This window comes from Coenobita brevimanus, chromosome 55 (genome assembly GCF_032717465.1).
Source record: "Coenobita brevimanus isolate Jiangsu-jjx chromosome 55, ASM3271746v2, whole genome shotgun sequence".
NCBI lineage: Eukaryota > Metazoa > Arthropoda > Malacostraca > Decapoda > Coenobitidae > Coenobita > Coenobita brevimanus.
This window is the reverse complement of record NC_137008.1, coordinates 57,373,613-57,398,170: the sequence shown is the minus strand read 5'-3', so window position 1 is coordinate 57,398,170 and position 24,558 is coordinate 57,373,613. Positions and strand designations below refer to the sequence as shown.

The following is a 24,558-nucleotide window of genomic DNA, read 5'->3' as shown; positions in this document are numbered from 1 at the left end:
TTATCTCTAGACAGAGTGGGAGGGATGAGGTGAGTCAGTAATTTGGCAGGTAATGTTGAAATGCGGTGAGTTACAGCGAGGGTGAGCGGAGAAGGTGTTCACGTGATCAGAGCTGGGGCCCACGACTTGTTCACGTGGACAGCAAAGGCAAGGCATCCCATTGGCCCAGCCCGCCGCGCCCACCACGCTCATTGGTCCGCGTCCACACCCGCCCTTTTCGTTACCTCGCAACCAGGCGGACGTGACGATCTAGAATTACAAAGTTTACATTTAAACTGGTCGTAAAGTGCTATTAAATTTCACAAATTAAACATAAGAAACCGATACAAGATTAACAAAGCTAATACAATATGGTAAACACGAGAGCTAAAGGCACAAAGAAAATCAAGAATAAATGACCTAAAGATTGCAAGTTGCACGCTAACGGTACTGCGACAGCGCGAGAGAAGGGAGGACTTGTCGGTGTGGGAGTTCAATTCTTGTCTTTATTCTCCGTCTGAGCTTGGATATGAGAGGTTGCTGCGTCGCGCACTGCCACTGCACCCACACTGGAATACACCAAGTTCGATCACACAGCCTGCTAAACCATGAAGAAGCAGATCATGTTAAAACACTCCTTCCCTCAGCCCCCTCTCAATACCTTACAGGTAAAATCAAAGTGTATTATGAAGTGTTTTGAGAATATATGGTGAAGGTACGACACGCAGCGCTGAACTTAGTTCACGGAGACGGAACACACGTGAATATGGCATAAGTGATACAACAGCAGTTGAAAGAAAATGTGTAACAGATTACTTCGGTGTATTTGAGAACAACGTTGTTTGAAAGTGCGAATGGGATGAAAATTGGCTACGTTGTGAAGTGACTTCCGCAATGTCTTCTGGATTTATGCATTTTAACCAATTACTCAGCTACAAAGTGTGAGAACGATGGTGGAGAATTTCTGTGAAAATACAGCCTTGAACAATGCTTTCTGTAATCAAGTTCTTTCTCAGGGTAAAGTTTGTGCTGTTAAACTAAGGAGGATTTTACAGATAATTATATGTTTTAACAATCTGAAGAAGGAAAGGCTGGATCTTTAGTTTGGTGTACGTTCTTCCGTTTTTATGCAAATTTCGTCACATGCAGTTTTAAGCCGCTTCCATATTGTTATTTATTTTTTGGGACAACATTTGTTTAGTTAATATTAGTTTAATAATGAAATATTTAGGTACAACATCTCACAGTAACAGAATTTCAATTTTTGTTTAATACTTAAACGAAACAAAAGATCCGATTCGTATGGCGTGGAAGATACGAAAATAGGGGCCTATTCAAGATTTTGCAGTGCATTTCCGATTTTGTGTTAAACCATTGATCAGTGCGTTAAATAAACAATGGAGTTTTGTTGTGAAATATTAACCTAATTATTATTAATCTGACAACTTGAAATTTCTCCCCAAAAACTCTTCAAATTTGGAATTGACTTAAAAAATATGACAATTTACGGGAGAATGTGCACCAAAGATCCTAAAAGCCAAAACGTAACCTGACGTTCATTATAGGTGGCAAACAAAACGTGGTCGGTCACGCAATTTTGACTTTCAAAATTAGTCAAATATACAACTTTCTTACCGATGTGCAGTAAAGGAAAAAGCGATAGGGGAACTGGGAAGGTTTAACTGAAAATTGTAGACACGCAATGTGCAATGTCATGACGTCACGAGTGTTCACGCGCTCACCACATGCTCATCACGTGATCACTTTCTGCTAACCCCACCGTAAATTCTGAGTGCTTACAATGCATTTTTTTTTTTTTTTTTATCAGTTGAACAATTGCACGAGCGCCATAATCAGAGCTATGAAAAATAATGGTAGGATCCATGAAGTGTCAGAACCAAGAGGGTGAGAGGGATTAGGGGGGAAAGGAGGTTGGGAGGGAGGGTTAGGCGCCGTGCTGTCTGGCAGGTCGCAACTCCTCGCAAGTATTCTTAGAAACTGGCTGTGATGTACCATGATGGGGGGAGGGTAGGGGTTATTGGGTGTATGTAAGCCCACTTGTACCAGTTATTACTAAAAATGAGGGAACCAAGTGTATCCCAAACGTCTGAGACGAGTTGCAAGGCATACACGCTGGTTTAAACTGTAAAACACACGGGTTTCACTAACCCACGATCCAGTCACTTGTAATTAAAATTTGTCCTCGCAGGACAAAAATGCACATGAGGATTCTGTACTTCTTTTTGTCATTACTGGAAAAATAAAATAAAAATAATGTAATTCATCTTTAGTTTGCCAGTGCTGAATTTACTTTTTGTTTGATGCGGGGCTGATTTTAGGCGTCCAGCATCAAAGACCATTAGTGGGCTTTCCAGAAACAAATCAGTGGTACTTTTTCTATGCTAACAGCAATTTTTTATGGAAGTATGTTTAAAGGTATGATGTAACTGATTTTAAAAGTTTTTGTCAGTTTCTTACTATGCTATCCTTTTTCGTTGTTTCCTTATGTATTTTGTCATGTTTTCATATGGATTATGTCAATCACAACGCTGTGCAGTTATCCTGTACGAACTGGTTGTAAAGTTATTTAGCATCAGTTATTAAAGCAAAAACCCGGTATTCTACAGAATCAATTGTCAATTTTGCTATATTACTAAAATCTTGATTAACAGATACAGTAGAGGCTAATGTATGGTGCACAATAATGTCATTATGGCAAGTTTTGCAATACTCATAATTATGGAGGTGCTGTATTGTTTATTTATCTGTTAATCAATCTACAAGTTATTAGGGAAAAATCAGTTTAGGGTGTTGATTTAACGTACGCAACCAGCATACTGAATGCGTATCTTCTTTTTCAGGGACACTTCATGAAACAAGAAGCCGAACTCCCCATCATACAACCAGAAGGTTACAATTTAAATGGTGTCACATGGCACCGACAGAGACCCAGAAGGCCTGACAAACAAACTCAGAGGGGTTCAGAGGACTCTGACCAACACAACTACCGAGGACCAGAATTGTTGCCATATCAAGAACCACATACTGAAGGGAGCAATAGTGGGCAGACTGGTGCTGAGGACCTGGAGGTGGTACAGACACTGCTGTCCCTGTCACAGCACGATATGAGGCTAGAGGGTCGAGAGCCACACCCACTCACCAACCCTGCCTACCTGCCTCCATCACCTTCTACCCCAGCTTACCTCCCTCCTTCACCCCCACCATCACAAGGAGGCATCTCACCATCTCATCCTCTTGAGTCAGATATTGAGGAAGCCTGTGATTCCGAGCGATTTGACAAGAAAGACTTGATTACTAAGGTGAGTACATTGCTGCTGATGATTTCTGATTATCGGTGATACTTCCCCATATGAGGTTCTGAAAGTCGGCTAAAGAATTCCTGTTTAAGAACAGTCTGTTATGATCAGATGACAGCTTTGCTCTCAGGCTTTTTGTAATTCATTGGAAATTACCTTGAGAAATGTTGTTCTTAAATGTCTATCCTCATGCTGTGGGTTTTCTACCAGTAGCATTCTTTGATTACTGATTTATTCCTTTATGTGTATAATAATGCCATTAGTCTTCTATATTTTGCCATGGCAGTAGTACGGTACTGCCATACTTCCACTCCCATAATCTTGTATACAGTATCTATCTATCTATTGCTAGACGTCTTAGGCCTATAAGGGGTGGCCACAAACTAATCGCCTCCATATCGTCCTGTCCCTAGCCATTTCACTGCCTTGCTCCCAATTCACACCCCCTTCTCTCATATACCTCTCCACTCCATCCCTACATATCAACCTTGGCCTTCCCCTTCCTCTCCCCTCTTCCACCTCACTCACATACACTCTCCTCATCAGTCTCTTGCTCTCCATCCTCTCCATATGGCAATTATAGTAGCTTATAAAAACTAATAATGCATTTTTCCTTCACAGTTTCCTGTACTGATGAATACTCCACCTCACGTCCCCTGCACCCCCCCACGGTCACCAAGTCCTGCCCCGTCCCCTTATGACTCGAGAGCGTCCACACCTGGGTCTGTGTCAGGCGTACCAGTCTCGGTTATTGTCAAAGCAGAAAAGTCTCCAACATGGCACCAGGGAGGTCTCGGCAGACCACGCACCTTGGCTGAACGCAAAATGTACAACTCCAGTGACAATTCAGACAAAGATGATAGTAACTGGTTTAAAAATCTTGATGATAACTCTACTTCCTCACTTGATTCAGTCTTTAGCAATAACATTGGTCAGGATATATCAACTCCTCAAATTGTTCATACAGCTCAGGAACAAATTTTTATAAATTCCAAGGACACTGACCGTGAAGTGAATGATATGGTCAGTGATAGCTATGTTAAACCAAGTATTGTACCTGCACCATGTCCTGGTGATATTATCCATAAGAATGGCATGACTGTTAAGTCACCACAGACACCCCAGACAAACAACAAGCTGGTGGCTATAGCACCAAAGATTTCTTCTGTGATCCCAGTGAATTCTGGCACTCCACTTATCCTTGCCCAAATTAATGGCACCCCTACTGTTATTCCCAACACAAATGGAAGTATAACTCATTTAATTGTTACAGCTCCAGGTGGCAGCAGAGGTGGCCTACCCCAGGTACTCTCACCAATACTGCTGTCTGCCCCTTCCTCACCTCCTCCACATGAAGATAGGAAACGAGCTTTTAAATGCACCTTCAAAGACTGTGATAAAACTTACTTTAAGTCATCCCACCTCAAGTCCCATATGCGATCCCATACCGGTGAAAAGCCTTACCACTGTTCCTGGCCTGGCTGTGACCGGCGTTTTGCCAGATCAGATGAACTATCACGCCACAAAAGAACTCACACAGGTGAAAAAAAGTTTGAGTGTTCATCGTGCAAGACAAAGTTCATGCGCTCAGACCACTTGGCTAAACATATGAAGCGGCACACACGGCGGAGGATTGGGGTACCTGTTGCACCCAAGGTCTCGGGCATTGCCCCTGCCCTCAGCTTCGTTGCTGTGCCCCCTCTCCCACACTGACCTGATGTCCCCTTTGTTCATTTTTTATAAACTGTATATTGTTGACCCAAAAGTGTACAGAGTAGACAGATCAGTGTGGCTTTTGTACCTATACTATTAATTCATGGACCAAGTTCATTGATCCCACAAGATAATAATGCTCAATTTATAATGGAAGAAACTAATTTTATACAATGTACAAATTACTGTCAGCTTTCAGAATAACTAATGGGTAGGTTTTGACAGCAACACAAAGTTCAGTAGCTATCTGTCAACCAACCTACATGTCCCTCTCCTCACTTGTCCCCCCAAATCCATGACAACATTCCATGACTTCACTCGCCATATTTCAATACTTAGAGTGTAACAGTCAGTATAAAATAACCCACTCATGTCAAATTACTTCATGGTAAAAGTGACTGGTAACATTTGTTTCATAATTGCTGTTTTGACAGATATCCACTGTAGCTACATTTTTTTTTTTTTTTTTTTAAGGACACAAAAAACGACAGTTGTGTTAATATGAAGCTGGATGTCATTACTGTTAAAAATAATTCCTGCTTGGTTACATCCCCCAAAATGTATGTAAAATGGTGTCTGGAGGTCTTCAGTTTTGATATGACAAAGATGTGTTATTTCTAATATGAGCATTATGGGTTGAGATATCTTGTGAGCTTTCTTGCTTCTACTTGTACCAAACTTATTGTGATACAGTATTTATATTTATTTCTTGTTTAATGATATTCGAGACTTCACATCCAAAGATGTAATATTTTATATTCTTACTTCTTTATAAATATAAACCCTTCTGATGGGACAAACATGAATGTTTTCTTTATTCCAGCAGTATTGCACAATTAGTTATACTTACAAATTATGGGAGAAAAGGTCAGGATGATGATTTTATACTGTATACTAGTAACATTTACACAACCACTTCCTACAAGACATTTTGGTTCAGTATTAATACATCATCTTGACCCCAACTAATATTTATTAAAGTAAAATATATACAGAATTACAACCAAGAAGTGATACGCTGACTACAAAATATATGACCTTGTAATAGGTTTCCTAATTACTGAGAATCATAAAGAAGTATACATGAACAGTGGAATATTCAGCAATTATCACATTCCAACACAGCCAAGTGATGGTAATCTGTAAATATAGCTTAACAGTTAACTTTCCATCCATCCATCCAATCCTATGTCGCCCCACAGAGGAACGTAGGAACCCGGGATTAGGTAAGTTGATCCTGACATTAAGATGAGAGCGACTAACTTCGCTCATCCCTAGTGACATTACGTGAGCAATAAACCCAAACCATCCCTTGGATATAAACCTGCACTGGCCCAATCCGATTGGAGCAACTTAATTACCCACTAAACCATCAGGCACCATAATTTGGTTATATGGTTACCACCAAATGTAGTAAATCGATTCCTAGTGTACAGGAAACCATTTGGCTCATCATTCGGTGTTGAGTCACCCACTGGGAGAAGAAAGAGGAAACAATGCAGGAAAGAAGGACAAAAGAGGGAGTGTAAACTCACCCGTAGGCGGAAGAGGAAAGAAAGACAGAAGAGGAAGGATGGAAGAGAGGAAACGACAGACACCCAAAGTGGAACTACAATGAGTGAGTGGATGGTGAGTGCCCCCACAAGAAATGATCATCAATATGCAGAAAGAGCTATTATCTGCAATCTATTTCAACATAAGAATAAATACCAATGCATACACAGAGCTATTAACTGTAACCTACCTACACATCATAACTATGTGCAAGGTCATGACTTGAGTATAGTGCAGTATGTCTTTTTTATCAAGTTGCCTCTGGACATGTTTTCTCTTGCTATATGTCTACAGTAAGAAAAAAAAAAAAAAAAAATAGTTCCAATACTCCCTCTAAAGCTGAATTACTCATCAACTTTGGCTGGCAGCAAGAAGTCTGAGATTCCCAAAAATAAAAGTACAGTACTCTGTGGAATAGGCTGCAGCACCAGCCAATATGGGGAGTATATCTGAGGAGAATGAGAAAGCTGGTGATAGGGACAGCTAGAGCTCCTGTTTCTCTTGCCTTTAAATCTATTCTGACCATCCAACTTTGCTGATCTTTCCAGTGTCACTGACACGGAAAGTAGCCCAGCACACTCTCCTTAGCACTTTTCTCACCTTAAGTGTTACAGGCACTTTATATACACATATTGTACCCTACAATGTCACAGAACCATCACATGAATGAAAGCATATTGGAGCCTTTATAAATGAAATTAAAACTGTATGGCAGGCTTTTTGTGTACAAAAATGAGCCTAAATTATCTGTGTACTGCTTAAAACTAAAAAAAGTTGTCATGAACATCCTACCCTTCATTCCCACTAGACATCATGTCAGTCCGCATTATGAATTCTTGGTGGGATGTTTTGAAAATATACCTCGTATGAGAGTCAAGGATGTGTTCCAAAGTTATCACAACTTTTACCGTACAACTAGTATTGTGAACAGAGGAAACTGGCTAATAAGCCTCTCAGGAAACAAGAGAACTTAAAATGCAATTTTTTCTCAATTTAATGATAAATCACCAGCTTAAATTACTGTAATGCCAAAAAGCTAACCTACAATTAGAACTTACTACAGTATATAACCAGAGATTAACTTCTAGAATTCAGGTGACATCCATTCTAGTTTATTCTTGTTGCTACCTGAATATTTTATTCAACTTACAAAAGGTGAGAAGAAGTGCATGACCATAGATTTGGCACCCCTTTATAACATGACAGTGTCTGGATTGACTCTATCGGATACATTTATGTGAAGCTACGGTACGCTTGAATGTTTTTGGCATATCAGATACTGCCATGATTCTGGGGGCTTGAATGATGAGTGAATGGAAGCATGGCCCATTGGAGTGGGTAAACTTGGGCTGTCTGGATGTTGCTACCCCTCACCCTGCCCTAAGGTGGGGAAGGAGGTCAGAATGATGATGATGAATGACAAAAGGCCTCACCACCTGACACTGATAGGGTTTATTAAGGTTGTATCTAACCTCTCCAGTTTAAGAAGTTAATTCTAAGATGAATACACTCATCACAGGATGGCAAGACTAGCAATAAAAAGATGTCCCTGGGCTCAATGGGTTAAGAGTTTACCCTTTCTGTACAATTACTTATTTTATTCTTGCTACTGCTAGATGAAAATGATGGTTAATTTACATGAGAAAAACTGCACAATGGCGTCAGAAACAATCTACATTAATATGTTCACTACAATTACAACTTTCAAGAATTTTAGTCTGGCTACCAATCTACAACTTTACAGTGTATGAAGAAATACACTGAATGGGGTTAAGTAAGGAAATACTGAACACTACAAGATACAAACACAGAGAACGAAAGACTTACTTATTTTATTTTGAAGAAAATCAGTAAATTATTTCATAAGTCTTATAAGTGGCATCTTCCTCGTCTTGCACGGAATCTTCTGGCTTGTTAATTTGTACCATCATTCACTGGCTTGTCAAGGTCAACTATCTTTACTTTGTTCTTAGCTCTCTCATTAATGCGCAGCTTCTCCTCTTTCGTCAATTTTTTGTGAGCTGTTGAAAATGAATAATTTCTTGAGTGAGGAAAGTGTGGTGTATATATTTACAAGTTAACTAATCTGCATAATACCTATCTACTGCCTTCAGTATTAATATTAATTCAGGGCAACTGGGATCAATTACAAACTGTTTTAGCAATTGCTAATGTGCCTAAATGTATTTATAAAAAAAAAAAAAAAAGAGGAGGGGGGAGGGGCATAAAACAGGCAGAAAAGTGGGGTAATGCTGTACAAGTATAGACAGTACTCTCTATCGTTTTAAATGTACAATGAAGGGTGCCCCCAAATCCTCACTAAATACAAATTTTAGATGCTGTAATAAATTATGAAGTAAAAAATAAAATGCAATTCATTCATTCATCATCCAATCCCAGTCTGCCCCACAAAAAGGAGCACAGAGGCCCAACCACCCAGGGCTAGACTACTAAGTACCAGCCAATTAAAAACTTGTCAAGCCAATACTGGCTTATATCGCCAACATATAAAACATAATCCTAACTTACAATTGGAAAAAAGAGACAATACATGCAAGGGATTTTTTACTGCTAAGTTTCCAGCAGTTATTGTCACGGATCATGTTTCACGTTTTTTCATCTGATTAATCATATGAGCATAGACAAATGAATACAGTATAACCAATCTTATGGTTGTGATTGAACTTAAATGTACATACTGTACAACATTTTTTTACTATGATTTTCTCCCACAGTTATGCATGACTAAAAGACGTACCTCCAAGATGAGTGATAGTTACCATTCAGTCTTAACATGAGACTTGATTTTGCACATGCCTTAAATGTGTGAGATGAGAGACAGCACAGTTGTTGCAAGGAACGACTGACAGCAATGAGAAAGTGATGATCACGACAGTGGCAAAAAAAAGGAAACAAACAAAAGGCAGTGACAAAAAGAAAAACAGTTGCTCCTCACTACAGATCCAGGATGTGTGATGGCAAAATGCTGAACAACCTGTTCAGGAAGATTAGGCTTTTGATTTTGATTTTTTTTTCTAACTACATCCATACACTTTCATTCATCCAAGGATCTCCTAGGTTGAAGAGTGAAGACAGTCTCCAGTCTCCTATTACATAAAATGATGCTTTTCATAGCATATTACTGCCTCTCCCAGGCAAACCCATGTTCGGCTTGGACAGACCTCTCACAGTGAACGATGCACCTGCATCTGACTCGTGGTTACAGATCTAAATGTCATTCCAACATGACTTCTAAACAAGTTTAGCGAGCCTAATACAACTTCCAAGTGATAAAGTGATAATGTAATAAGAACTTAAAAATTAGTCAACTTCTAGAACACCTCTCTTTAAGGAAGACTAGGTTCAAAGACCAGTTCTGACAGGTTGGATGATACTTACGATTTGCCATAGGAAAGGTTGCGGGTATCTTGTGGTGCTTCAGATGGAAGGGTGTGAGTATGTGAGTGTCAATGGCCAGCCAGGGAGGAACAGTGTAGGGTCGGGTCAATGCTGAGGCACCAGAATAGTAGTGGTGAAGGTCCAGTGTCTGCAAGTGGGTTGGTCTGAAAAATATGTTAATTAGACAAATTAGTATCTGCAGGTCTGACCAAAAACAAAAGGCTTACATGAAACTGGTCAAATATCATCAGGGGAAAACTGCTTTCATTAACTCATCCACCCTATGGATGCATTCTTTATTCTGTTCTGACTAATATCACATTGTTTTATCCAGCCCGAGAGATCATTGGTCTGTAGTGCTTAGAAGCAATATAAATTACCCCAGGATCATGGGAATTTTACATATTCCATTCCAACTTACACCAGTGATCTATTTATCTATTGCCAGATACCATAATCCCATAAAGGATGGCAATTTGACTGATTGATTTGTTTTACGGGGAGGGGCACTAACCCTCCACCAACCCACTTGTTGACACGTAGGGAGCACGTATGGTTTGGTTATATGGTTACCACCCAGCATTGTAAATGGTTTCTTGGCTTACAGGAAACCATTTGGCTTGTTACTCAATGTTAAGCCACCTGTAAAGGAAAGACAAGCAATAAGAAGTGACAGGAAAGATGGGAGAATAGGAAGAGAGGAGGGCAGGCACAGAAAAAGAAAGATAAAGCACTACATCAAGTGAGTGGATGATGGTCCATCTTAGGAAATTTGTCCTGAGGGTGACAGTGTTAGGAAAGTATGCAACATAACAATTCATGTTGATGCATCATCATCCATTTTCCTTTAATAAATGGGCTGGGTAGATGCCTGCAACATGGAGAGAATTACACAACGCAGAAATACAAAAAGTGTCAAGTCAAACACAGCATTCAACCATTCACTCATCATTCAAGTCTTAAAAATTCTTGGGCCCATCCTATACATACACAAACTCCACGTGCTCTCACAACATTTATGGGTTAGAAACCAATCCATCAACTGCAATTAAAAAATAAATACACAGTACAGATGGCAAAAATATGCAACCTACTCCAACTGAGCTACTGTGTGACTAATAATTTCTGGTGCCATTAATTCCTTTCCTACCATAGGGTTCTCCTTAGTTGACCAAAAATCATCTTGTATTAACAAATACACTGACCCCTTGGTTACTGCACATAACTAGGTACTGAACACAGCGTGTGATAACGGAACTGCATGATAACGAACCTATGAGATTTATCCTAAATGGTACCAGGCACCCCAAGTGCAAGCCCAAGTTTTCCCTTTTACAACAATCTGAACTCACTAAATACATACATACTGTTATGGTAATTACAAGAAACACACATAAGCATGGTTGAGTTAATAGAAAGTGATGAAAAAGGCACAATATGGAAGAAACATACCATAGAGAGACTTATGCTGGGCTTGAGGTAAGGGGGTTCCAAGGCCAGGAGTTGTGTTAGTGGTCTCTGCCACCTGGGATTAACTCTTCAAATAGTGCCCCACCTTTGAATCCCTCCAAGCCATCAGAAACAACAGACACTGCATCATCATTGTCAACAGAAACCAGCTCAGGTACACAATAATGATGTTTTTAAGCTGAAGAATGTGCATTGATGGCATTTTCATCTTGCAGTGATAACATAAACCACAATAACCACAGGATCACTGTATACATTACAAAGACCTCATAATCCTGTAGGAGTTAGTGAAAATTGTTCGTAACACCTACATTACCGAAGATGTTTCCACGGCTACATACAGCAATATCATTATCTTCATTACCATTACCATCATCACCATCATCATCAAAGTCTACTGCAGTAGTACAGTACAGTACACTCTCTCAAATACGAAATGCTTGGGCCCAAAAGCTTTAGAGTAAATGGAAAATTTTGGAATGCAGAATTGTAATGATAATGGAAAGCAAATCATGCAAAAAAAACAGCCAACAGTACCATGAACAGTAAATGCAATGAAACAACTTTTATTAGTACAGGTAATATATCATGTTATTATACAGCACTTGTATTCTAATAAACTGTCTTCAATACTTCAAATATGCAGTGGTAGTATTAGGAAGAATATCAACACCACATTTATTTGAATTAAAAAGTTTTTTTTTTTAACTTAAGGTGTAGGCTGGTCCTTATTTTGACATTTCAGAAAGTTTTATCTTGGTAACAGGTAGGGGCACTCACCATCCACTCACACCATGTAGTGCTGCTCTCGAGTGACTGTCCTTTCTTCTCTTCCTTCCTTCTTTCCTGCCTTCCTCTTCTGTTTTTCTTTCCTTCTTTCTTTTCTTTTCCTTCCTCTTCTGTTTTTCTTTCCTTCTTTCTTTTCTCTTCCTTCTGTCTACAGGTGACTACATTGAGTGACAAGCCAAATGGTTTCTTACTCACTAGGAAACCATTTACTATGCTGGGTGGTAACCATATAACCAAGCTATGATGCCTGGTGGTTTAGTAGGTAAAGATACTTCAGCCAGGCTGTACCTGTGTAGGTTTACATGTATATCCAAGGGGTGGTTTGGGTTTACTGCTCACATAATGCCACTCAGGGATGAGTGAAGCTGGTCACTCTCATCTTAACTCCTAAAGACCACAAATCTCCCAGCCCCCCTACCCCCACATCCACGAAAAGGCTCCGATTTTTTAACTTTCATCAACGTAAAAATTTTTCTTACAGGTTTCAAGAACTTGAACTTATAAGCCTGAAAATGTATGTTTCACTCTCATATGACTTACAGTTACTGCAATATCGACCAATCAAAGAAAGTCAAAAACAAAAATTGTTACCCTCGTGTATAGAGAGAGAAAAAAATGCACCAAAGTAATTTTTGGACTTATAGACTTGAAGAGCTTGATTTTACACACTAGGAAATGTATATTTCACTCTCATATGTCTAATGGTTACTTCACAATAAACCGTTAAAAAAATAAAAGAAGGAAAAAAAAGAAAAAGAAAAAAAAATCACTCCTCACTATGAGCAAGAATGGGATGTCCTTGAGAAATCAGGAGGAACAGGGAGGTGGAGGAAGTGTCAGGGGACACCAAGAGGGAATATGTCTGCCACACACAGCCAATACGGTCTAGAGGGAGTATGGGAGGTAGTTTGGTGGGAGGGGACACAGAAGGCAGGATCCTATGGGGCAAAGGGAGGTGGAGAGATGGCCTAGGGAGGGGTAGGGGAGGGTCCCAACACCCAAGAAGGGGGCTGGATCATGCCTCCCACCACCTGATCTCTTAGTTCCCATTGGCCAGGTCCCATATACATCATAAATGAGGCAGTGCTGCCTACTGTCAGTTTTTGGTAGCCTCTGTACCACCAACAGCCACAGGATTTCATGCAACATTTCCCCTAACTGTCGCTCAACAGCCACAGGTCTTTTGAGATTAAATTGTCAGGACCAACTTGCCTAGCCCTGGGCTTCGACACTCCTTATGGGACAACACAGGATTAGATGTTATATTATCCCCGACCTTCTCAAATTAACCAGTCTTTAAAAAAAAAAAAAAGGTCAAGTATGAATCAGACACATTAATAATTTTTTGAGGAGGCTAAAGTGCTTCAAATTTTGCTCGCTATCTGTGAGCTTACTGTAAGCCAATCTACAACCCTGCATTGCAGTTTATGTGGACAGGTCAAGGCGCATGTGCTGGCTGCACAGAGCTGCTATGATTAGCAGTACAGTAAGCTTTCAATACAATTATACAAAATGCAGACAAAAGACACATCCCAAGTGGGAACAGAAAGAGAGACAACCCCAACTTCACACCAGAAATTCAAGGCCTCATCAGACAACGGGACACACTGCGACACTCCCCAACACCCCATACACAAGATACTGTACAACAAATACAAGAACTCAACACTCAGATAAACAATAAAATATCAGAACAGCAAACACTAAACTGGAAAAATTACCTCCAAACACTTGACCACAAAACAAGCATCAGCAAACTCTACAAAACACTAAACAGCATCACACTTTCCAACAGCAACACCACACAATCACACGCTGCCATCAAAACAACAGACACCATACCCTCAAACAAACAACAAGCAAACACTCTCATCAGTCACTTGTCACAAGTCATCCATCTAAACCCCCATCCCGAAGACCGACGTATCATCCGATGTAAGAGACAGTTCCCCACAGACCCAGACTTCACACCTTTCACTTACAACCACACGGAGCACATCATTAGCAAACTTAAGCACTCATCTGCCTGTGAACCAAACAACATAAGCAACATACACCTTAAACACCTTGGACCACAAGGCATACAAGCACTCAACAACATATCAAACTTCTGCTACTCACACAACATAATACACAACATCTAGAAGCATGGCATTATCACAACTATCCCCAAACCCAACAAAGACCCCACGTTACCATCTTCACACCGCCCCATCACACTCCTCTGCACCCCTTCCTAAGTCACTGAACAACTGGTATTACAACCAGTTACATCTCACATCCCCCTAGCCTCATCACAACCTGGTTTTAGGCTGCTACACTCCACAAACACTCTTCTTACAGACAATACACAGAGAGTTTTTGATGGCATCAATTGAGCTAGGCCACCACACAGAATACTCCTAGTCACACTAGACATTTGCAAAGCTTTTGAAGCCATCCCCCACCACAACTTCACAAACAGAATATTCAACACAAACATGCACAATAACACTGATGGCTGGCAAACTATTTAGCAGGCAGATGTGCACATGTAACATTCGCCAGTCAGTCATCAAACAACAGAAACTTCACAAACGGCATCCCCCAAAGATCTGTTTTGTCCCCTACTCTCTTTAACCTATACATGCAAGACATACCCACACCCCACACACCACAAATACACATAGCTTCCTATGCGGACGACATAACACTTACATGTGCACACCAAAACACAAACGCAGCCGCACACATCCTCCACTCTTACCTCAACACACTATTCAAATGGTTCACCACAAACAGGTTCAAAATAGCCCCAGCAAAATCTACAGTGATCCTTCTCACAAACTGAACAGCAGAACATACTGTAGTCACATTCTACACCCCACCAAAAACAACATTCCCCTACCACACACACACACACACAAAACCCTGGGTGTAATATACAATACATCAATGTCATTTAAACAACACATCACAAACATCATCATCATCATCCAGACCTCCTTTCCCACCATAGGGCAGGGTGAGGAGTACCAATGCCCAGACAGCCCAAATTTGCCCAATCAAATGGGTCACGATTCCATTCACTCATCATTCAAGCCCCCAGAATCCAGGCTCTATCGGATACGCCAAAAACATTCAACACATTCTGTAGCTTCACATAAACGTATCCGATAGCGTCAATACGGATGCTGCCACGTTAAAATGGGGTGCCAAATCCCTGATCATGCACTTCTCTTCACAACATTCATCCAGCCAGCTCAATCTCTTGTCAGTTCCCTAACTTCACCAACTTCCAAACCTATCTTCCTCACACGCTCATCCACCATATCTCTGCACCTTCTCCTTGACCTACCTTGCCTCCTCCCTCCTTCAAATTCGCTCAGATATTCCTTTTTCACCACTCTATTGTTATTCATTCTCTCCACATGACCAAACCACATCAGTACACTCTCTTCGATTCTGGTGACCACAGACTTCCTCACTCCACATCTTTCACAAATCATATTATTTCGTATCCTATCCACCCTCTGTACTCCACATACATTCCTCAGCAGTCCTATTTTCACTGCTCTTACTCCTGACTTTTCATTTTCATGCCACACGATAGTCTCACATTCATATGTTAAAGTTGGCACTAACACTCCTTCATGCAAGCCTCATGCAGCTGAAACACTCAAGCCTCTGTTTCTTATCAAGGCCTGCACTGCACCAGCTACTTTTCTTCCTTGTCACTCTACTTCCTACTTCTTTTGCACATTTTCCTCTCTTTTCTATCACTGTACCCAGGTATCTGAACTCTCTCACCAATTCCAGTCTCTCTCTATTCACTATAACACTGCACTGGGAATCACCTTCTCTCTCAATAACCATCACTTTACTCTTTTCTACATTTACTGTCAAGGCACGACACTCACAGACATCAGCAAAACTCTGCACTAGCCTACCAAGTTGTCCGGTATTTGCAAGCAGTACTGCATCATCAGCATACAACAAATCAGATATTCCATCCATCACCATTCATTATCAACGCCATCCCCCTCTCCATTATTCGTGGTTTTACTTCTCTCATCACCCTATCCATATTGATACTGAACAACCATGGGGGCATCACACAACCTTTTCGCATGCCCACACTGATCATGAACCATTCACTTAGATGCCCATTAACCCTTACACATGCTTCACTACCATCATAAAAACTCTTGAGGGAGCCTAGCAGCTTACCATCTACACCGTACATGCGCAAAACTTTCCTCAATCCTTCTCTGTCCACTTCGTCATATGCTTTTTCCAAATCCATGAATGCCATAAACACCTTATGGCCCTTCTCATGGGCCTTCTCTGCTATCTGTCTTACTGCAAATATTTGATCCACACATCCTTTGCCACGCCTAAAACCTCCCTGTTCATCACTCACTAGGACTTCTGATATCTCTCTTACTTTCTGTATAATAATTCTTCCATACACCTTCCCTACCACGCTCAATAAACTTATGCCATGATAATCCTTGCACTCACTTCGTTCACCTTTATTTTTGTACATGTACAATCACAGAGCCTTTTTCCACACCGCTGGCACAATTTCGCTCATCCATGCCTTCTCACATATCTCCAACAAGCAGGTCATTCCATGTCTTCTCTCACATCTCCAACATGCACGTCATTCCACTCTCTCCACTACACTTAATCACTTCTGCATACACCTCATCAACCCCAGCTGCTTTCCCATTTTTCAGCCGCTTAACAACAATCTTCACCTGTCCGAGTCTCATGCCTCCTGGCACTACATTTCTTCCCTGCACACCTCCAAAACCAATCATGTTTACAGCCACTCTGCTCTCTCTATTCCCATTCACCAGGCTTTCAAAATATTCTTTCCATCTGGTCCTTACTTCATCCCCATGGGTTAATACCACGTACATCCTTCACACCATCACATTTCTTTCCACTTTCACTTCTACATTTCCGCAACTCTTTCCAGAGTAACTTCCTATTTTTAGAGTAGTTTGCATTCATTTTTCTTCCTAGATCATCATTTACCTCCTTTTTCTGCATCACAAACAATAAAGATAAATTAGCACCAAGACTAAATGCCTGAAGGTCACTTGCCCATATAACATTTGGACACAACAAAGAAACCACCACCACAGTATACAAACAATATACTGTAAACATTCAGTGATGAATTATGCAAGCCCTGCTTGGGCTTCTAAACTCACTAAAACACATGACAACACTCTACACACCATACAGAACAAGGCCCTACAAATAATCACAGGCTGCACTGCTACTACACCCACAGACCACCTACACCAAGAAACCAAAGTCCTCAAAATCAAGGATCATCTTGATATGAGAGGCACACAAATTTGTGCCGCAGCCTCCACAAACCCACGCCATCCACTACACTACGTGGTAGCACATCCACACACACCAAGAACATCAAAACAACACTCAGCACACGATATCATACACAAATACTGTCATCTCTCCCCCATGCCTGCCTCAAACCAGCTTCCAGAAGCATAACCATACTCAAATCACTCGCCGCTCCATTCAGTCACTTAAAGACAACACACAGCTGCATGCACGGCCTCCTGATATCCACCCTTCTGAATCTTACCTCCCTTGTGAGGACAGGGTCCACCTGGCTAGGCTGAGATGCGGGCATCATCCAGCCCTCTTGAGTTATCGTAAGAGGCTGGATGGCTCCGTCGTTGATGCCTGTCCAGGATGCAACACAGCACCCCATACTATAAAGCACATTATGGAAGGCCATTGCACACAGTCACCTACACCAACAACACAACATACACTCCTTGAGAGCTTTGTGGGAAAGCCCGGTCTCAGCCATGGCCTTTACAGTAAAAACTCAATGAAAATGAAACGATCCGTTGTACTGTACTGTACTGGGGCCCGTTATGGTGAGGGTATATGGTAGCTGCAATAATTGTGACCGTTCATGTAAAACACAGATTTCATCAGCACGCATGCGCATTCATATGCGCACGTGCGCACACACACACAAGTGATGGCAATTAGAGGGGAGGAGAGTTAACTGGTGAGGTGAAGGCACTACAGTAATTTATAAGCTCAAATGATGTACGAATGACTGTGCTGCCCATTTAATGGGCATGCTGTTGGCAGCTCTCCCACTTCCATTACACTCTCTTTCCCTATTTTTGGACCTTACCACACCCCATTCTACGGCAGGAGAAATTATCATAAGGAAAATAAAAATTCAGATTACCTCACGCTAATTAGCTCATCTCAAATCACTAAAATTCTGTGACTAAACTACTGGCTTTCAATTACCTTTACATTATCATATCCAGGTCTCATAATTAGACATCTGACAATGCAACAGATAGATAAGTAAATCAACTCACGTGTCAAAGTCAATGGCTTTCATTAGGAGAATGAAGGCCTTGGTATTCAGTCGGTGGTGGAGCAGGTAACTTCCTGTGGAGAGAGCAGCAGTGGCAGAAAACACTGAATGCAGGATGGAAAGTGGAACAGTGGGGGAGAATCCAATATGGGCCTGCTTTCCATCCTTCACCACTGTCCCTAGATCCTTCTCCTCTGTTAGCAGGATCTCGCCAGAGCTCTCACAGACACGGACTGATGAATGAAGTTACATATAAATTATTATTATTTTTCTTTTCTTAATGCAAGGAACAAGGAATCAAATGCCAGGAATTCCTCCCTCCAAGAAAAAACAAAACAAGATAACAGACAGCCAAATTCAAGATCCATTTATTTTGAGATGCCTGGACACAATGCGTTTGAAAGACTGGAGATTGTAGGCAGTAGGAAAAACAGACAGAGGGAGACAGTTCCAGAGCTGACCTGTTGCATATATAAAGGACTTGGAGCAGAGGTTAACTCTTGCATTAGTGACTTGGACAGAAAAGGGATGAGAGTTTGCTGCTAGACGGGTGCTACATGATTGCTGTAGACTTGGACAGAAAAGGGATGAGAGTTTGCTGCTAGACGGGTGCTACATGACCGCTGTAGACTTGGACAGAAAAGGGATGAGAGTTTGCTGCTAGACGGGTGCTACATAGCTGCTGTAGTAGAGGAAGGATGCAAGCAGAAAATTCAGAGAAGCAGTGACCATTGAAGAAGTGATAAAAAAGAGATAAAGATGCAACAGTGTGGCAAAGAGACAGAGGTTGAAGGAAGCCAGTAAGAGGAGGAGAGTTAATGAGAAGAAAAGCCTATAACTCTGCCCTACTGTGAAAAGCTGTGTGTGGGGAGCCTTCCCACACATGAGAGTTGTACTCAATATGTGGGCAAATAAAACCCATGAATAAAGTCAATTACTGTGCAAAGGTGTGTTTTTGTCACAGGTGGGGTGAACATTGTCATTTTGGGGTACAGTTTACTACAGTGGAGTCTATATATAACATGAGATTGGTTAGGTGGAACCTCGTGTTAAATCAATTTCATGTTAAATGGCGACATATATTTACATGTAAAATAGGGGGTTAGGTTCTAGAGACCACATATTTTCCCCCAAACATATGAAATTCTTCAGGAAATGCCATTGGCATTGCATCCAAGTCCACAAACAGTGAACTCTGACCAGCAACATAATATTTGTTTATGCTTTTAAATAAGAGGTAAGTCAACCAAGCAGTATAATTTGTATGAAAACTTAATTTGCACGGACTCAGCTACTGGATTAACATCAACATGCAAACCCGTCACATACTGTAAGAACCAAATTTTTCTGATCTCAAGTCGTCAGCAAATCACTACGGCAGTCACAAAACCTGTTCACATTCCCGCACTGAAGTTAGCTAAAGTATATGTAAAAACTCTTGAATACTGCTGTTTCTTCATCACACAATTTGCACCAGAGTTATAATGACCACCCTGTACCTCACTCACCTCTATCTCTTTGTCCGAAGCCCTCTCACCCTTTACCTCACGTACCTGTCCAACCCAACCCTAATCCTATAATTACTAAATGCACAAAGTTCTTTCTCTCTACCCCATTATCCTTCTACTCCAGCTCTCTGTCTCTCGGTCTCTCATATACCTGTCCAATCCAACCCTAATCCCATAATTACTATAGTAGCCGCAGCGAGAAATGAACGCTGTGGTGGGGCAGGCGGGATGACCTGGGATTCCCCCATTGTTGCCATATCCACATGTCACCGACCATAGAGGTAGGATGTCACCGACCATCGGCCACCGCTGCAGCCCCGCTCCATGATCCTTACCCTGTGTCTCTGGCTTTCTCTTTCTCTCTCGGTTTCTATATAAACTGGTGTATTTCCGAAACTAATTATGAAATTATTATGACTTTTGTTCCACACCACCACTGAGGTAAAAATCAAGGAGAGTTTTCTGTATAAAGGTTTCCCCCCCCTTGTCTGAGGGCAGGTCAGTTCTGGCGAGTGTATAATTATAGGTCAGGCGGAGGTATCGGCAAGGCCGCACTCCCCCGCTCATATGCCACATTTAGGAGGGGGGGGAAACCTTTATACAGAAAACTCTCCTTGATTTTTACCTCAAAGGTGGTGTGGAACAAAAGTCATAATAATTTCATAATTAGTTTCGGAAATACAGCAGTTTATATAGAAACCGAGAGAAAAAGAGAAAGCCAGAGACACAGGGTAAGGATCATGGAGCGGGGCTGCAGCGGTGGCCGATGGTCAGTGACATCCTACCTCTATGGTCGGTGACATGTGGATATGGCAACAATGGGGGAATCCCAGGTCATCCCGCCTGCCCCACCACAGCGTTCATTTCTCGCTGCGGCTACTATAACAACACAAACTTCTTTCCCTCCATACCTTTCTATTCCATACCTACGTCTGTACTAACTCTACTCTCTCTCTCTCTCTCTCTCTCATATTCTTATAATCTTATTTCTATTCTCTTCCTCTCTCTCTCTCTCTCTCATATTCTTATAATCTTATTTTTATTCTCTTCCTCTCTCTCTCTCTCTCTCATTCTTATACTCTTGTTTTTATTCTCCCTCTCTCTCTCTCTCAATCTTATACTATTCTTATTCCCTCTCTCTCTTTCTCTCTCGAGTACTTGTCCAACCCCACCTTAATCCCATTATTGCTAACGATACAAAGTTCTTTCCCTCTACCTCATCACCTTTCTATTACAGACCTACTTTTGTACTATCCTCTCTCTCTCTCTCAAATACCTGTCCAACCCAACCCTAATCCCATAATTACTAACGACACAAAGTTCTTTCCCTCTACCCCATCACCCTTCTACTCAATATCTACTTCTGTATTATCCTCTCTCTCTCTCTCTCTCTCTCTCTCTTTTCCAGATTAATGCCCATTATTGTCTCCACTGCTTCACTTATCCCCTACCCTTCCCCAAACTGCAATTATCACCTCACCTTGTCAGTGTCACACTCACACACACACACACACACACACACACACACACACACACACGTCGCCCAGTCCGGCATGAACATGTGCATCTGGCAACACTGTAAAGACCCATGGTGGCAAGGGACAAAAGCAAGACACACATGTAAACAAGCGCAGCCTCACAGAAAGTGGATACTAAATGTACCCATTTTTAGTCTCGCACAATTAAGTGATATTAATGTTATTATAAAATACTGGGGGAAATTAGTGTTCGTGTTATTGTAAGATCATTGCTTCATTTTCTCGTAAATTGCGACTCTACTTGATTTTTTCCAAACTTTTTCTATGATTTTCAGATTTTACAGTATTTTTGGATTTAGGTAAGTTATAAACTGCTTTTAAGCATAGTTTAGCTTGCTTCAAAGCTATTTGGGGGTTTGGGTTACTGTAGTCAGAAACTTGTTTTTGGGACTCATTTGGGTGGGCTTAGGACTTGGTTGGGGGGAAAAAACCCAAGGCTCAAAAACCCATCCCTATACTTTATATGTTAAATCTACCCTGAGATATGATACCCCACCTAGTGATGGGTTTTTACTTAACCAACTGCATCGTTAAACTGCAGTATCCCTGCACCTGTTGCCCAAGAACTCTCTCCTTAACCGTATCATATCCATATACTGCAGTTTTGGCCAGAATAAAATAATAAAAACCACCTCCAAATGATGCATTAACCACTGAGGTCTATGTTCCCTCTAGCCCCAAGAAAGCAGCATTTTGGGGAGAAGCAAAGATTTTATAAATCAATTTCATTTTCATATATAGTGCTTCGGAATAATAAACAATGTAAGAAAAAGCATCATCTTGAGGTCAGGATGAGTATTTGAAGCTACTGTTCAGCCTGGGAGGCACATGTGTAGACCGGTTTTCTATGCATCAACATTCAAAGAAAATTTCCTTTACAACATATATGTGAAGATACAGAATGTGGTGAAAGTTTTTTGGCATATCAGATAGAGCCAGGATTCTGGGAACTTGAATGATAAAGTTTTTTAGCATATCAGACAGAGCCAGGATTCTGGGAACTTGAATGATGAGTGAATGGAAGCGTGGCCCATTGGACTGGGCCAACTTGAGCTGTCAGGATGCTGCTACTCCTCACCCTGCCCTAGGGTGGAAAAAGGAGGTCCAGATGATGATGATGATGATGATGGGGGGGGGGGGATCACAGTACATATAATAATGAACAAGTGTTTTTGGTATTACCATACAATATACATAGTCCCCTACTAGATGATAACCATACATATGTATCTGACCTTGCTAATAGATGGCCGTTTGTTCTGCGTGACACACCATCATGGTATGGGGAACAATTGTGCGAAGTTGTATCAAAATCTATCCACGCATATGGAAGTTACAGAGAGGACACAAATGTAGGTATGGCTGTTAGGTATGACGGCACCCAACTCTGTTTGAACCGCAAGTGTGATCTTGACCTTGGGAGCTGATGGCTGGTTGTTTCGCACAACACACCGTCATGGGGTAGGAAACAACTGTGTGAAGTTACAGTAATCCCTCTACTATCCGATGTAATAGAGCCAAAGGCATGTCCGGAAAGTGGGCCCCTGGCTCCTGGACTGGTACTTAACGACCCTAACCCAGCCTAACTTTGAAAGTCACCTAAATAACTTCCTACCGGACATGCATAGCACCTATTTAAACCTATTTAAGACCCTGTTCACACCAATAATGGACATAAAGCATGAAATGAAAAATAACCAAAGAATGAGGAATTAGAAGTGACTGTATCTCAGCCAGGGTACTTACAGCACGTTTGTGGCTGCCTTTTCTAAGGATTTGGCAGTGGTGAAAATTCTCTTGAAGCACGTACAGAACTCCAGTGTTGTGCTGCACTTAATTCTTTGCACTGTCAGTTATAATTGTTTAACACTGCCCATTGTTCCTAACTGCATCACGCCAGTTCCAACCACCAGTTTCAACCGCCAATTTGCACTCCACAGTTGATCCTTTGCACTCTAAGTTCTAATTTCTTAACACTGCACAACACTGTAAATTCCCATGTGGTCTAGTGGCATGGAATTGCAGTTTATTCACTGTTTATTCATAAAAAAAAAGCACGTGTGGCTTCCACTGCGATAAGCATCTCCTCACCATCGAAGTTAGGCAAGTAACTGTTGATGACGGGGAAACAGAGTTGCCAGATCGCAACGGTCACATTACCAAACTCCTCAATTTTTGTTACTAAATTTAACTTTTCATTACCAAACTCATAAAGCTAGCATTTATTCTTCACTAATTATATATACAAGTGGAAATATATGTAATCACTCTCCTTATAATTAACAGCATGTTGATTATTTTCACGCTATGTAGGCTACGAGATTAATCAGAGAGAGCAAACAATCCACCATCTCCATCCTGTGTATCCTCATACATGTGAAAAATCGGTTTGGTAATGCATTATTCTGATTCATTACCAAGTTGGCCCACATTTGGTAATGGAAAATACCACATAGCAACACTGAGAGGGGAGGAGGGAGGGGGGAGGGGGGAGGAAGGAAGGGGTGAAGGGGCCATTGTGTAAACCAGCTGTTCGGCGCCACTCAGCAATTTCAAATTACGGGTGGGAAAAAATTAGGATTTGGGGGGGATTTTTTCTTTTTTTGGCCAATTTTGGGTTCCTAAGGTCATGGCCCACAATGTCTGGTAAGACATGTGTCCAGAAAGTGGGCGTCCGAATTGTACGAGGATTACTGTATATCAAAATCTGTCCATGCATGTGGAAAGTTACAGAGCAGACACAAAATTGCAGACGACCTCATTTGAACCTCAAGTGTGACCCTGGCCTTGGCAATAGATGGCTGGTCGTTGCGTGCTACACACCATCATGGTATCGGGAACAACTGTGTGAACTTAGATCAAAATCTGTCCATGCACGTGGAAGATACAGAGTGGACATGAAAATGAAGACGATCTTG

At 41.3% G+C, this 24,558-nt stretch overlaps 2 protein-coding genes across 3 annotated transcripts in view; one reads left to right on the top strand and one right to left on the bottom strand.

Moving 5' to 3' along the window:
- Positions 1 to 505: 505 nt before the first annotated feature.
- Positions 506 to 5,800, top strand: LOC145401231 (uncharacterized). 2 transcript variants are annotated; one of them, XM_080273552.1, is made up of 4 exons: positions 506 to 647; positions 2,841 to 2,898; positions 3,221 to 3,299; positions 3,918 to 5,800. In XM_080273552.1, the coding sequence occupies exons 1-4, from the start codon at positions 509 to 511 to the stop codon at positions 5,007 to 5,009; spliced, it is 1,368 nt and encodes a 455-aa protein (XP_080129678.1). In that variant the 5' UTR covers positions 506 to 508; the 3' UTR covers positions 5,010 to 5,800. The 2 variants fall into 2 exon arrangements, with proteins under 2 accessions (XP_080129678.1, XP_080129677.1); XM_080273551.1 differs by having other exon boundaries at positions 2,841 to 3,299.
- A 2,358-nt stretch (positions 5,801 to 8,158) lies between these two features.
- The window catches only part of LOC145401235 (little elongation complex subunit 2-like), a 66,669-nt gene continuing 50,269 nt past the window's right edge, over positions 8,159 to 24,558 (bottom strand). The window contains exons 14-16 of the mRNA XM_080273555.1: positions 18,596 to 18,827; positions 9,963 to 10,126; positions 8,159 to 8,584 (exon numbers count right to left, since the gene is read on the bottom strand). Of these exons, the coding sequence (XP_080129681.1) occupies positions 8,478 to 8,584; positions 9,963 to 10,126; positions 18,596 to 18,827 (503 nt within the window). The 3' untranslated portion in view covers positions 8,159 to 8,477. The remainder of the gene's footprint in view (positions 8,585 to 9,962; positions 10,127 to 18,595; positions 18,828 to 24,558) is intronic.